Consider the following 15,907-nt stretch of genomic DNA (forward strand, 5'->3'; position numbering starts at 1 on the left):
GTTTGTGAGCAGAATCTATAATTAAATGAAGTTTTTGTACAGCTCACAGAACCACTAGTAATAATTATGGTTTGGTAGGTTGTGATAAATTCTCTACCTGACAAAAATGATAAGCGACAACATGCGAGGCAAGATGCGTGCACATCCCAGCAGTCAACTCTTCTGGCAGGATCTCTCGGATGTCGGACTGCTCTCGCAACTCTTCGTAGTCATGATTTCGTTTCCTACCGAAGCAGGAGTACTGCACCAGTTGGAGGATGAGGGCAGTTTTGCCGGTGCCTGGGCCGCCGGCGATGAGGATACCTGGAATGATATCGAAGTTAGTACTGTAGAAACAACTTTACGAAATGTAGGTAAAAATTAAATTAACTAATAAAATATTAAATTTAGAGTAATTGCATTCAGTTTTTATTAAGATAACTCGAGAAGATTATTAGATATTTACTTCTATAAAAGCACACAAAAGAATTCAAGCCTTTCTGGTTCCGGTTAGATGCAAAAAAAGTCAAAAGTTATGTTGCTTTTGACCCTAATTACTTAATAAAGGGTTAATTTCACAATTTCTACCAATATTAGTAATAGTCAACGAAACGAAAAAATGTATTGCATAGGTGCAGAGGTGTTTGCGGATTGTACAAAATAATATGTGTAGATATAAAGTAAAAAGTTGTAATTACCCGAAGAACTAGACTCCAAAGCCTTCTCCATATCCTTCATCAGCCACTGCCTTCCCGAGAAACATCCCTGATTATCCGTCGAAGGCACTTCGAAGAACAGGGGTCGTAGCGTCAGCTGAGGCGAAGGATGGACCTTCTTCAGCTCGGAGGTCGAGGATTGCTTGCTGCTGACTCTGGCGGAGCGTCGGGCGGCGGTTTTTCGGTTCTTGAAAAACCCGCTGGACATCCGCGTCAGCTCTTCTGATCTGCTGCCATTTTGGAGTGCTGGAATAAGTTAGTTCAGGTTTTAGGACTGAATTTTTGCTGATAATAATTATCTGGTAGTTAAAGGAGGACTGTTCGAAATTCTCAATGGTCATTTGACCAATACTTATTTGTTAGCTCCAGTCATAAATTGACCCTCGAAATCGAAACTTTTTGATGTCGAAATGTTGGTCCTGTGTCCATCATCAGATCAGCTCGATGGTACCATAATATTGCATTGTCACCCAACATACATTAAGTGAAGTCTCAGCTCAATCGAATAATGGAAAGGGGGTCTAATTTAGCTTTCAAGACACATATTGCAAGTTGAATTAAGCAGGGAAGACGACGCCATGGAGAGGCTTGTTGTTCAGGGCAGAGTGGATGGCACAAGACCAAGATTGCGGCCTTCAATGCGATAGACCGACCAAGTTAATGCTCTCACCGAATCACCTCTAAATCTGTGCGTGCGGAACGCAATAAATAGATAAGCATGGCGGGAAACAACAAAAAAGGCCCTATAACGATAACGACCTCAATGACCACGACTCTGTCAAGACGAGTATCCAACTAAGAAGAAGTTAAATAAAAGCTTATAAAAGACTTACTGTTAACCGAGTGTCGTCTGCTGCCTGGGCTGGATGAGGAACAATTGCTGGCAGCCGACAATGACATGGAAGCCAGGGAGCCCAGGGAATCTCGGCCGAGCGGCGTCGCCGCTTCTACCTCTGATGAACCGGTCAACGTTGATACCTGCACAGAAAACGGTTGGGATTAAAAGAAGCGGAGATTGGACTGAGTTCTGAATTGGAGATGGATATCTGTTGGATAGCATTGGAGATAAAGTTATTTTAGTAAATGGTAACGGAACGGGCAATCCAGAAAAGTAAGAGAAATTTTGAAATCTTGAATGTCGAAACTCAGATAGAATGTGTTCAATCAGATAGAAGACGCATGGGCAGCTACATGCACTGTGAGGGTGCAAGATCTATCTTATCGGTTGGCTAAGTTGGCTATGAATAGCTTCAATCAGGATTTTGTTTCTAAAACTTGACTGAAAGAGAACTTACCGGGCTGGTATTATGCGATAGCGAGTGCGCATCAAGCGAGGCGAGCGACGTGCAACTATCGCGAGCCTTGTTGCGTGAGCGCCGCTCGCCCAGCAGCAAGCCCAAGCGCATGTATAGATCATTCTGACGCCGCGACTCGAAGCCCTGCTTTATGTGGCCACCTTCGTCATCTGTAGAGGAAACAAAATTAATTAGACTGTGATTAAAAGGAACTGGAGGAAAGAAACAGCGTGCAAGCTAAAAACAAACCAAACAAAATCGAGGCAACAAAAAAAAAAAACAGTAAAAACGTAACAAAAACTATTTACAAACGAATGTGAACTTTTGAACTATGTGGGGGCGTTATCGATAACAAAAAAATATGTGTTTACATTCCTCTTAGTATATCTGTGCCTAAATGAACATAACTGTAATAGGAATATAGGAATTAAGGGTCTCCATAACGCAATGAGTTAAGCACGTGTGTTAAAAACAATGTAAATTGCATAATGCTTTTAAAATGCAGACAAATATTGTGAAACAAAAACAAAAGTACCCAACTGTGAAAACATGCCAGTATATTCACAAGCTTCGGATTAAACTGATATAATAAACATCTTCATGCATATACATTGTACCTTCGTTTCTATAGTTAAGTACGAGTATATAATCGTGGTTTGTAAACAGAACAAAACAATAGCCGTATAAATGTTTATCATTATCATCTTAAAAAAACTTTTAAACATTTCCTGGGATTCTTACGTCCAAACAATGCGGTGATCCCATATTTGGTATCATATTTTCTAATCCACCGAGTGATATGTGACTCGTATAAAATTAAGCATTGTGTTGGATTTCGCAAGACGGGAAGATAATTTCTTGTTAATTTCATGAAAGTATTGTTGATTTCTGTTCCCACAGAACTTTGTGGAAATTCTTGGCGTTCGCTGATCCGTGGATAGGTTTTCTTGTGATAATTTCAATTAAGCTGTCAATAAAGAAAAACAAAGCATCCCTTCTGTATTTATGTAGCTTCAAATTTGCCAAAGGTAGATTAATTGACTACCTACATACTGAAATAATTTTCCCACTCATAACACATACTTGGACCTATAATGATTTTACGATCATTCACTGGCGCGTTGTTTTCGTGTTATTGATGTCCGTAGTTATTTTACCAGTGTGTATGTTTACTGCTTAGCATGGATTGTTCTGATTCATTACGAAATAACTGTAGTTTTAATTCTATCGTCGCAATCCTTTTTCTATTCGAATAATTAGTTGCATAACTTCACATCTAACAAGATTAGCGAGCGACGTCACATAACCGCCGGATCAGGTGCGGATCGAATGACGGCAACCCGATCCAAGGATCCTCAGGAAGGCTGCTGCGGTGGCGTGTAACCCACACTGCGGAAGCGCGTGAGATAGCTACCATTTTACATGTACGGACGGATTTTACGAGTGGCATTTGTCTTCTATCGTGTTATCACTTTTGGACTTATAGGTACAGTCAGTACCGACATACTTGTTAGAAATTAAGGATAGACGATCAAAGTGACAGTACACGTGAATTTGATAAAACATCAAATATCCTGGTACCTTATTGTTAATGCTTTCCAGACACAGACAAACGTTGGGCTTCAGAAAACATTGGAGACAAAAAATCGAGATCATACCGAAATTAAAATATCTAGTCGGTTCTACGTAGGTAACCCTTTTATGCTTAAGTACTTTATGCGATTACAAATTGTTATTGGATAAAGAGTATTGATTACCACACACACACCACACACACACACACACACACACACACACACACACACACACACACACACACACACACACACACACACACACACACACACACACACACTCTCTGCAGACTCTGATTTTCTGTTGGCACCCGCCAGCAGAAATTCTCAAGTTGTAAGAACGGCACAAGAATTGTACTGTAGGTATGACTCTTGCTTTGAAATAAGATTGAAAATATAAAAATAATGGAGAACTACATAACATCAAAGTACTCGCCGCTTCTGCTAATCAGAATATCTATTGTTACTGTTCACCGAAATGGTAAACAAATAAACATCAATGCTTCACGGAAACAATCCGAGATCCCTGAGAATCTTTGCAGTTTACAATGTTAAAGGAATCAAGTTGCTAGGCTTAAGTTGCAGCGGTCATCTTACGAAGTGTATTTAAAAGTTTATTAATAGTTTTAATTTTTATTACTTTCTAACATCGCAAAATTAGGGAAATTGACGGAAATATACATATCCCACTGGTTCATAGCTGCATCAGCAACAAAATAGCTGGTACACTGTACAGTCAGAATCAAATAGATATTGACGGCTAAAATGGCTATATCGGGACACGAACTTATTTTTCAGAACAAAGGTGTGTTACGATATATATATTTGGCCTTACTGAATTGACGCTGACTGTACGTGACTATTACAAACCTGGAAATAATACTGTGACAGTAAGTGATGTCTCATTTTTGCAAAAGCTTAAGTATTTCTAACAAGATGAGTGGTATTACAATTTACAATGAAACTAAAAACGTAATTAATACAAGACAAACTTGTCTTAATCCGCTTTTAAATACTTCGCGTGCTTTTGCATTAATTACAAGTAATTTAGTACATTGTGTACACAAACACGGTAATCAACAACATGACAACAACTTCTATGGATAACTAGTATTCATAATTTACGCAAATGAAATTCTTATCCATGTATGAAACTTTGTAAACCTTAATTGCGACCCTTTTACGCTACAATCTAACTTATGGGCAATAAGGCTCTAATTACCATGAATATGCAATTAGAAACAGTTCTTACGGACAATCAGCAGGGTACCTTTTGACTGCAAACATCACATTAATTAGAGTCAAGTCATAGCGCCATATGGTTTCAGATTACCATAGAAATGCGATGGCGGCAAACTATAGCTAGGTATAGTAGGTATAGTGCGGCAAAGGGCGGTGCAGTGGTTTATTAGATCCTTGAGCTCATATCATAAGAGATAATCAAGTAATGGATGTGACATACAGGTTTTCTATTTATACGGGATAATTTTCTTGTGTTTGGCCAAACTCTGAGGGGAGGATATGTCTGTCATACCTACTGAACAACTTTTACTATGAAGGCAACCCCGAAATCGCGAAAAAGAAAAAAACGGTTGCTCCATAGAAAACATTGTAATTTTTTTTGCGTTTTTGGGTTTTGGGGATAGCCCCATACCTAAAAGTTGTACAGTTCGCGCGAACACACTAGTCTTCTCTCCTGTGGGCAATAGTTAACAGCTTGTGGGCATGTAAGTAATGATTTTATCATAGTTCTCTAAATAAAAGGAGGACTTTTTCGTGGATAAGGGTTAAATAAGAAAATTAACCTTTATAGCCTAAGGGCTAGTTAAGACTCTTGTGTATGTCTACAGGAAAGACATAACACAGTTTTCTGTTTGACCCACCTACAGTCATATGCGCCCAGGTCATCTCAGTATTGCTAACTACTGCTTATGTTATTAATATGGAAAAATTAATCCTTTCATTTTACAAATGATTTGACTTATTTTAGTTAATTATTATTAAGTAGGTAGGTACCTATCACCTAGTTCTCAATCACAAAATTATTCTAGGTTTACCTTTACCTACATGGAAATATTTTTGTTAAGTCGGACAAAATTCCAATACGATCTTTGACTTCACTCATACGAGGGTTGCACTGAAAATGTCGGGAATAGAGAATACTGTCGCATCTAGACAGTCAATCTTTATTTTAATGCATACTTAATCTCAAACTGACCACGCATATAAATTTTCTTTTGAAAGTAATCATTCTGTAATGCACACGGCTCATAATCCCAAAGTCCTTTTTGTATGGCGATTTTGGAGCCTTAGTGGTTTTGTATGAAATTCGTGGAGTAGCCAACGGAATTGAAGTTTTTTTTACATATATATATATATATAATATTTTTTTACTGTTGTCATATGAATATTTAGGAATGTCGAAATCTGCCGATATGCAACTTTTTTGGCAGTCTTTTTAATTAACAGCACAAATGCGATTTTAATTTTTGACGTCGCTTTGGAATGACATGCTTCTTTAAGATCATCTATGGGATAAAATGAAAGTGACTTTCATATTTAATTTTAACCGCAAACGAGCGTACGATGAACTCTAGTTCATAAAAAAATAACAGAAGCCCATTGTAACTTTTATTTGTTCGCTGAGGGCATATTGAAAACCGTTTAAAAATTTGATCGGAAAAATCACTTTGCCAAAAATTCAAATAATGTTCGACATACAATTTTCAAATTGCCAGTAATTCTTAAATACAAATGACAACCAAATGAAATATACCTTAAAAGTTTTATAAAGAGTTACATTTTTATAAATTATATGCCTCTTTCTATTATGTTATTTCTAAGTGTCCCATTCCCGAATATTTCAGTGCGACCCTCGTACATCCAACGAAATCTTCCCATACTTCGATTTGTGCAATCTTCGCATTATAATCTCTTCCAGGCTTCCAGCGAACTATACACAGTCTGGATATACACGGGAACGAGTCTAGAAAAACTGCCGTCTCCCACGCCACCAGTGTCATTGCCATCTGGAACACTCACGCCATTTTCTACCTTCATACAACGTAATAAGACATCGAAAATCGTCCTGATGCTGTTCTTATTGGTGTTCGAACGCAGACGATCGTAAGGTTCAGATAAACCAGTGTAAATGATGAGCTTGGGATCCGTAATAACTATAGTGTATTAGGAGTTCTCGTTATATTGGTGGTTTTAAGAAACTAACAGTCGCCTGCGCTTGAAATAAACCTCTCTGGTGATTATGGGAACAATAAAGACAATTCTACAATTGAATACGTACTCTGTTACAATTACTGTAAGGTATAATTTCGTGTGTATGTAGGTAATGGTTAAGAGTGTCATACCCACTTGTTATACAGGTGATACTGCAATTTTGTATCAAGTTTTAAATTCTCATTCCCGAATTGTTTTTCTTCGGACATCTCTGTAATGCTCTGAAGCCTTTCTTAAAGTATGATACCCGTTTTAAAGCGTTGTTATAATAATGAATAATTGCTCAGTTGTTAAAGTAATTGAAGAATAATAAAAAGATAAGTACCTTGACTTTATTGTACCTACGGTTAGGGGCAAAAACTTGCGGTTGTTTTACTAAGTCGTCTCTGGAAATGTTTTTACATTTCAATAGTCATTTTTTAGTGTTCCGTACAAAACTTTGTTTACGGAACACTTTGTAAGGGCTTTGTTTAGTTTAGGTGTAAATTTTATTAAAAGGCATTCAAATACAAAATTGGGTTTATGAAACGACCTGAGAGCGGGTAAGTCATGTGACGAGAAAGGTATTACAAATGAATGTGGTGAGAATAAACGGAAGAGGAAAACCGAGGAAAAGGGGGATGGACTGTGTGAGAGATGATATGAAACGCAAGTGAATGATGAGATGACGGGCGAGAGAGAGGTATGGAAGAAAAAGACATGCTGCGCCGACCCCAAGTGGATGGGATAAGGGCAAGCGAATGATGAGAGCCGGTTTCATAAAAACACCACAAGATTGTTTTAATACCTAATTACTCTGCTTTATCTACACACATATTATAAACTCTTTACGACGTGTCCAGGAACCGCATGTTACGACGGCCATTACAGTATTTGATCATTACTTTGCGTAGTTTGGAAAATTATGAAAACACGGACACAGGAATAAATTAAAACAATGTGTTTAGAAGTGATGTTAAAATTGTTAATGTCACATTTTGTTGCTTGTAACTTTCTACCCACGCTTGTAATGTAAACCATTCTTAAACGTTACAAGACTTATTTATTATAAAGCTTCAACTAATACTTCATATTTGTGTAGATTAGTCTCTGCGCGGGAAACCCCGCAGGATGTTGTAAGTGTCAAAAAGAAACATTACTCTATGGTACAGTAATGTGTCAAAGAAACATTACTCTATGGCCCAGTAATGCGTCAAAGGATTATGGAAAAACTCATTAATTGCTTGTAACATGAGAAAAGGTGAATAATTTTATTATTTAAATCATAAATTATTGTACATCCTAACCGAAAACGTGCGTGGGATGAAATAAAAGTATTTTCACCACATCAGCTCGTTTATGCTCTCTTTATTCTTTAAAAACAGTTGTAATAGTTGAATTTTATCCACAAGAGTAGCAAAGTACCTATATAATACAATATTTTCTAATTTACCTTCGATTTGGAATATTTGGATTCTCCGATTTAGCCGCGGATTTCTGTAAAGAACTTGTGATATATCTTTGAAAGACTATTATTCAAAAGTGCGTTAATATTGTCACTATTTTAGTGATAATTGGCTTTGAAAGTCATATAGTGGTCACTTTAGAAGCTCCGGCAATAGAATTTCATACAACATTGCCGGCCTAATAGTAAATATATCTTCAAATCATTTTAACACTCAGCACTCGCACGTCGTAATCATGATGTCAAAATCAATGATTCACTTGTCGCATCTCACGATTTGCGGGTCAGCAAAAAACAAGACAATGCTTCGCCTCACGTCTAGCAGAAGCCATCACGATTTTACAGTAAAGGCTGCCAGTATTGTAACCCTGTGATGCATTTATAAGTTTGGGTACAAATTACTTAATAAACGCTTTAACGGTGACAGACGGTTTTGGTGCAACCGACCCTTAATGTGTGTAAATCGACAATGTTTAATATCAATAGTATAACTTTAACATAATATATGTTTGTGAAAATAAACATTTTTTTTCGAAAAGTTTTATATTTAGCTAAGAAATATGTATTGAACTTATTTATCACGTAGGCACATATGTAGGTACCTATGTTTACTGTTTATAGGACCATACAAATATTTTGAATACTTATAGTAAATCATGAAATAAAAGCATTTTTATTATTGCCATATCCGGTTTTCATGAGTAAATTTTAAAACTACAATGTATGTACCAGAGGTCGGCGAGGGTGAGCTATTTGCCTCATAATATGATGTAAAAGATATAAAATTATAATGTAAATAGCTCACTCTCGCCAACCTCTGGACATGACACAAAGTTAGTGATAATTTTCATGTCACAATTTTAGTGATAATTTTCTGTTAACAGAATGTAATTATTTTATCGCATAGTAAAATGCGGACTTGGCATAATATTTTTGAAAAAATTTAGATTTTGCACAAAAATGGATATGCCACAAACGTACCTATTCTCAGCCTACGATATATCCAAAGTTAAACTACTGCCAAAACTCTCTGCACTATAGCTCGCTCAACTCAAGCTAATTGTTTCCGACGTGGGCGTTAGTGGTTATTATTTACGATACGACGGTTTTACTGTCCGTCTGTCTTTACCGACGTGTCTCCTAAATGCCGGGGTTGGGTAATACTGTTTGTTGTGTGTGTGTCTTGTTCTTAATTATGTTGTTTAACTGTGTATTAAAATTTATGTAGGTATCTATAATTTATGGATGATACGGCAAGAATTTGCCAAAGACATGACATAGATCGGATATTTGATATTTATTGAAATCAAATTTTACAGCATTACAGCTAACACCAATGCACTGTAAAATTAAGTAAGTAATAATAAAGCGATTAATAAGCTACCTATTTATTGCATGTTTGATTCGCAAAAACGTAAAAAATCTTTAAAAAGTTTATGACTTTGGTCGGCAAACAAGTCGCAGTCAGGTGCAAAAGGTAATGGGTAGGTAAGGTATGCCAGTGTCAAATATTTCTTTAAACAAAACCGACACTTTTCATATCACTCATAAAATAAAAAGCTCATTGCAACCAAAACTAGTTTACACAGAAAGATACCTAAATCGAGAATAAAACTACTTTTAAAAATGTCTGTTTTACTTTCTTAGTATTCACTATTGACTCTCTGCTATTAAAAAGACTACAAGTCAAAACCATAGAAGGTATAGGATCCTATAGAAGTGCTATCTATATGCGTGCCTCCGTGAGATACTTAAAGACTATCCTGTTCGGTCATTTTCTCGCACCCCTGATTCAGTTATACACTAGATTCATAGTATAACCTCTAGCCGCCCGCCCATACGTCAAACCTCGCCAAGCAAAATGAAATTTTATTTTGTCAACACAAAGTTCAAATTAGAATGGAACAGGAGACCTTTTTATAGGTCTCTGGGCGGCTAGAGGCTAAACTCAAACTTTTTTTATCGATACATAATACAAGCGATCACCTGCTCTATCACGCATCAGAGGGCGTAAATGGCTACACCCATTACATCACTACACATCACATTGTATTCAGTGACAACCTAATCTGCATTAAAATTTAAAGGTTAGATTAGACCAACCGATTTTCAACTTTATGGCAATGGTATTGAGATTAAATTAAATGTGAGCTTGTTAATTGACTTTTTTGCGTTTAATAATCGATATATAATTCTTCCTAATAGAAAGAAATATTGAATTCATGGTTTCATTTCAATTGCAAATACATATAATGGGGTTAGATTGGCGAGAGATAATCTTTCAATTTAATCTTTATACAATTTATTGCAATCTTTAGCAGTTGGAATATAAGTAAGTGTACCTAACACTCAAGTTTTTTTTTTAATTTAACCTATATTGAGCATTTAAATGTTATGTAACAACAATGTCATAGGAATATTTTAGTGGCGCGAATGTCTCATGGTTCGATGGGCAATGCCAAGGTCGGTTATGGCTTTTGATAAAAAATGTCAGAGACAATAGTTTCTTTTTTAATAAAGGCCAGGGACAATCGTTTTTTTAAAGTTTGATGGATGGGGACACGAATTAACGACGTGACGAAGTGTACGAAATTTAAATTAGTTTTTTATTCGTTTCTTATCAGGGCTTATTCATAAAGGTTGAAGGTAAAAAAAATAATGGGTGCCTATCATCTATGTACCAACAAATTACGAGGTACTTCAAGGTTTTGGTGTTTAGTTGAAATTAATTTACATTTAGTACCTACCTACAGGTATTTTATGTCGTAAACATAGACACAAAGTCCCATTTACTAAGTGATCGGTAACTTTAAATAGCTACCTATGTAGATGTAAAGTTTAATAAGACAGTGAGGGCGGTCGCCTTGGGAGCAACATGGCCGAATCGGGGCAGCCTTCGGCCCACATTTCATTCGATCTCGTTTACAAGTGACAGATTAAACGGTGCAATTATTATTTTATATAATTTGTAATTAATTGTCGCGAATAGATACTGATGATAGAAATGCAACGTGACACGTACTTAATTGCCATAGAAACGTGCTATTAGGTGAATAAATACTTGGATACGCTTTATTAAAACAAATAATTATTAGAGAAATAGTCGTATGTTTACACACTTACGTACGACCCTGCTCTCAAGACTAACTTGTAATACAAATACCGGGAAAATAATTTGAAATTCCTTATTGGATTTAAAAAATCTATAGTACGTACACACCACATAATATAAATAAACGTTTAAATGGTAAATTTGTATTTTAATGGGCTTATGATGCGATTTTAACCAGCGTACGATTATTTATACGGACCGAAGTTCTATCCGCGTTTTGAAACACAATGTCAGATGGAAAACCCAAAATTTACTGCATTACTTCTACTCAGTATAACCCTTTATCTAAGCGAGTCATATAAATTACTACCAATATCGATCGACAACTCGAATCGAAGAAAACTTCCATTAACCGAGTGCAAAACGAGTTGTTTCGCAATAGGATTAACCGAGTATCTTGCAGTGTAATCCGACTTATTATGTTCTGAACCTTATATAGCCGATTAATAGCAATATTATTGGCAAATCTGTCCTAAGTAGGTAGTAAAAAGGTTTGACTATATTAGGAGTTTAGTAGGTTTGAGGCAGCCATACCTGCGGGCTTTTATAGTGGGTCTCTAAGTGATCCTGATAAGCCTTGCCATTCGAACGTCACCTAACCAATTTCATCTTGCGGCCCAGGGCCACAAGGAAAAACCTAGGAGGGCTGGTTTAAGGTGACAGTCCATTTCCAACGACAGCTGAGCAGCACTACCATTCATTTTACTATGGAAATTGACAATAACACCGACGCGTTCGTACTAGTAGTGCAGCTGCGGTCAGAAATGGAATGTTACCCTTAAGGTGATATTCGAGTGACGATTGCACCAGCGTTCAAACCGTCAAGACTTGTCGGCGCGCTTAATAGAGGCTTCTGGTGACCAGAGGGCTGGCCACTATTTCGCCCAGCGTATTAGCATCGCTATACAGCGGGGAAATACGGCCAGCCTTCTGGGCACCTTGCCCGTTGACGGCGACCTGGGGCAAATTTTTTATCTATAGTTTTATAAGTTTTATTATGTTTGTTTATTCCTTTCTTTGTTTTTATCAATAAATAAACCGTCATTACTTTTATAAAGGAAATTGAAAATGACAACGTCTGCTTCACCGCCGCAGCAGCAAAGCCGCTACAGTTGCGCAGCTGCAATTGCCATCCGAATAACACCTTTTAAAAATTAATTTGTGAGTACAATCACATTTGAATTTTGGCGCAAATTGTTATATGCGCCATGAGAGTATGAAAGTTAAAAATATATCTTATAATGTTATTCGACGCTCTTGCGTATGAGGATGAACCCACTAGCTCACATTTTTTGGCGCGAGCTTTTACTTCCCGACTCCTTTTTCACATAATTATTCGAAATTACGTCCCAAATGTACGTTTCTAATGCTCTATCCACTTCATGTCGTGGGAAATAGTTAAGCTATTTAGTATCTAATTAATGAATCGCCGGCATTGAGCCGCCTATGGGAGGACAATTATGCGGTTTGCAAACACGATTGTCCTGCTTGTCTTGTCTCTGGTCTCTGGTGTTGGATGGGCAAGCTATGTGGCAACACTGGACATATAACTAGCGTCCAAGTTACTCGTAGTAACGACTTTCCGAACTTATTACTAGATCCAGTAGAACTAGATCTAACTGAAGCCTACGGTAGGTAACCTACCGCAAACCAACTTAGAAAATAATGCAATGCATGCAGAAATAAATTAGTACCTATTTATGTACCTGTTAAATACTTATCTACCTAAAATCTAGTGAATAAATTGTTTACGTACCTTATTTGACATGTAAAATGTTTTATGAATAAATAAAAGATATGATATGAGGCGGGCGACGAGGTAAGGGGCCCACAGATTACCAGTTCGCCGGACGATATCAGCCTGTCAGTTAAACGCAAAAGTTGACAGCTCCGAACAACTGACAGGCTGACATTGTCCGGCGAACTGGTAATCTGTGGGCCCCTTTAGCGCCGTGATCGAGCTCTGTTCTTTTGAAGAGGCTCTCTGCGACTTGTAGAAGAATTTCTTGCTTACGTACAAACAGCATCACTCTTAACTGTCCGTCGATGGACCTTATGCCTTATGTAATAAGACCAGGATAAGCTGCTATAACATATACCGTGATATATAGAATAGTTTGACGGAGCTGTTTTTGACCGCCAAGGCTTAGCGAGGTCGTCAAGTAATAAGTTTTAGGAGTAGTTCAAAATTGGACTAGTAAAATAATTTGCACACTACAGGGAAGTTAAGTCTATATTGGAAAGTTCTAATAGGATCAACAGGAAATAAGATTTACAAACTGTCAGTAAGGCTACAAATATTTCTAATGAATCTGATTGTAAAACCATCACACCCAAACAAAATCTACTAATTCAATACCAAGGTATTCCATAATTGATTTATTATGTACATTCAATTTTTAAACCACATTTCGTAACATAACCTTGAATTCAACATGTAATGTGTAATCTTCATCATGTATCCAATTATCTTCCATAGATTATAAAACTACTTAATTTACATATACAATTTTGAGAGCCATTCTATTTATCTATGATCCTTACATCGATTCGTTATCGATACCATCTTCGCCCACGACTCGATATGTTATTTTTGTCACCGATTCCTTATCTCGATTTCTGTATCGATTGTTCATATCTTCATCTCATCGATGGTGAGTCATGGAAGTCGATTGTAATTTAATAATTTGTTTTTTGAACTGGTTTTGATACGTTGATGGTCGTCTTGGTGATTGGCGCGCATCTTACGCACGATATTTACTTCAATTCGCAATAGACATGTGTCTTTCACGAGTGAGTGATTTAAATTAACTAAGTATAATCTTTTGACTGAACTCTACTTTCTTCAACTTTAACTCGCTCAGTCGGTCAGTAACTCATCTAACTCAGTGATCCTTGCTCGCTCTTTCCCACTCATGTTTCGAATGAGCCGGCCGAGCGTGACGAGCGAGTGAGACGAAGCGAATAGGTTGCGGAGCGGTTAGGAAGAATTCGGAGGGAGTCGGGAAAACATGGTGGGGTCTTATGGCGTGATTCGCCATCTTAGTCCCACTTATGGCTATGAGTATTTGATCGGTTGACATTTCTCTCAACTCACTCGTGAACAATATAGCCTACAGATCCACTGAGCGAGATGAGCGAATTGAGTGATATATATATATATATATATATATATATACATATATATATATATATGTATATATATGTATATATATATATTATATATATGTATATATATTAGCGCGAGCGAAATATATGAATCAATCTTTTCAACTCAGTGAAGCGTTTTGCGCATCTCTAATTCGCAAGCACCAATCAGCGTAAGCGATTTTCAAGGCCATATCAAAATTAGATCAAACCCATAACAAATTGATATATCAGAATTGGGCTTCATATATCTTCATCATGAGTCATGCATGTGGTATTATAACACTGACAACAAAAGATGTTATAAAAATCACAAGTCACTTTTGTTAGACCAAGCGCGACATTTAATGCATTTTAAAAATGTGGCAATGAAGTTAAAACACTTGAAAGTTCTGATTTAAACTTTCACGATTATTAAACATTATCAAACTGCACAACGGGACTTAATCGCGTATTTAAAACTTAAATACGCGATTAAGTCCCGTTGTGCAGTTTGATAACACTTGAAAGTTATTTGCCTAAAATTAATGGATATAAAACGCAACACTCATAATAAAAATCTCATAAAATCAAGCATTAAATACAACATTTTGAGGTACCTATAGACATACTACGCAAGCTAAATAATTCTGTAGGTCATACTGATAACAATTTTTACTATGAAACCGATTCATAAAAAGTTTCAATCGCCAATAGTATTCAAATCTGGTAAAATGGTGACTTTCCAATAACAACTGCACCTAAATTAAGGTAACATTCTATTTCTGACCGCAGCTGCACTACTGTTCCGACACGACTGCAGCGGCCCGAACGCGTCGGTGTTAAGGTGACAGTCCATTTCCGACGACAGCTGCACTACTGTTCATTTTACTATGGAAATTAACAATGACAGCGACGCGTTCAGTACCGGTAGTGCAGCTGCGGTTAGAAATGGAATGTTACCATTATTGTTAATTTCCATAGTAAAATGAATGACGATACCGACTGCACGTAATATGGTGATTTTAGCGTACTTCCGACCGCTGCAGTAATGTCACACCAGTAACGTCGCAACGGTTGTGCAGATGCAGTTGGAAATGGACTGTCACCTTTACTGTTGCGACGTTATACTGCGGCTGCCGCTGTGTCAATCGATTTCCTATCGTTCTGATTATCACAATCGCGACAGAAATGCGGCAGCGAACGTCACTTATTTTATAAAAGAAATTGACAGATACAGCGGCCGTATATGTCGCAACACTAAAGGTGACAGTCCGTTTCCAACGACAGCTGCACTACTGTTCATTTTACTATGGAAATTGACAATGACAGCGACGCGTTCAGTACCGGTAGTGCAGCTGTGGTTAGAAATGGAATGTTACCATAATGCATCGATAGTTCACATCCGAATGTCACCTAAGGCGGAA

At 37.1% G+C, this 15,907-nt stretch overlaps 1 protein-coding gene across 3 annotated transcripts in view; it reads right to left on the reverse strand.

The window, feature by feature from the left end:
• The window catches only part of LOC134668060 (protein TANC2), a 192,079-nt gene that overhangs the window by 7,334 nt on the left and 168,838 nt on the right, over positions 1-15,907 (reverse strand). For all 3 annotated transcript variants that reach the window (XM_063525510.1, XM_063525511.1, XM_063525512.1), the window contains 4 exons: positions 1,991-2,160; positions 1,529-1,673; positions 678-941; positions 98-303 (listed from right to left, as the gene is read on the reverse strand). In XM_063525510.1, the coding sequence (XP_063381580.1) occupies positions 98-303; positions 678-941; positions 1,529-1,673; positions 1,991-2,160 (785 nt within the window). The remainder of the gene's footprint in view (positions 1-97; positions 304-677; positions 942-1,528; positions 1,674-1,990; positions 2,161-15,907) is intronic.

The sequence above is a fragment of the Cydia fagiglandana genome, chromosome 10, assembly GCF_963556715.1.
Source record: "Cydia fagiglandana chromosome 10, ilCydFagi1.1, whole genome shotgun sequence".
Taxonomy (NCBI): Eukaryota; Metazoa; Arthropoda; class Insecta; order Lepidoptera; family Tortricidae; genus Cydia; species Cydia fagiglandana.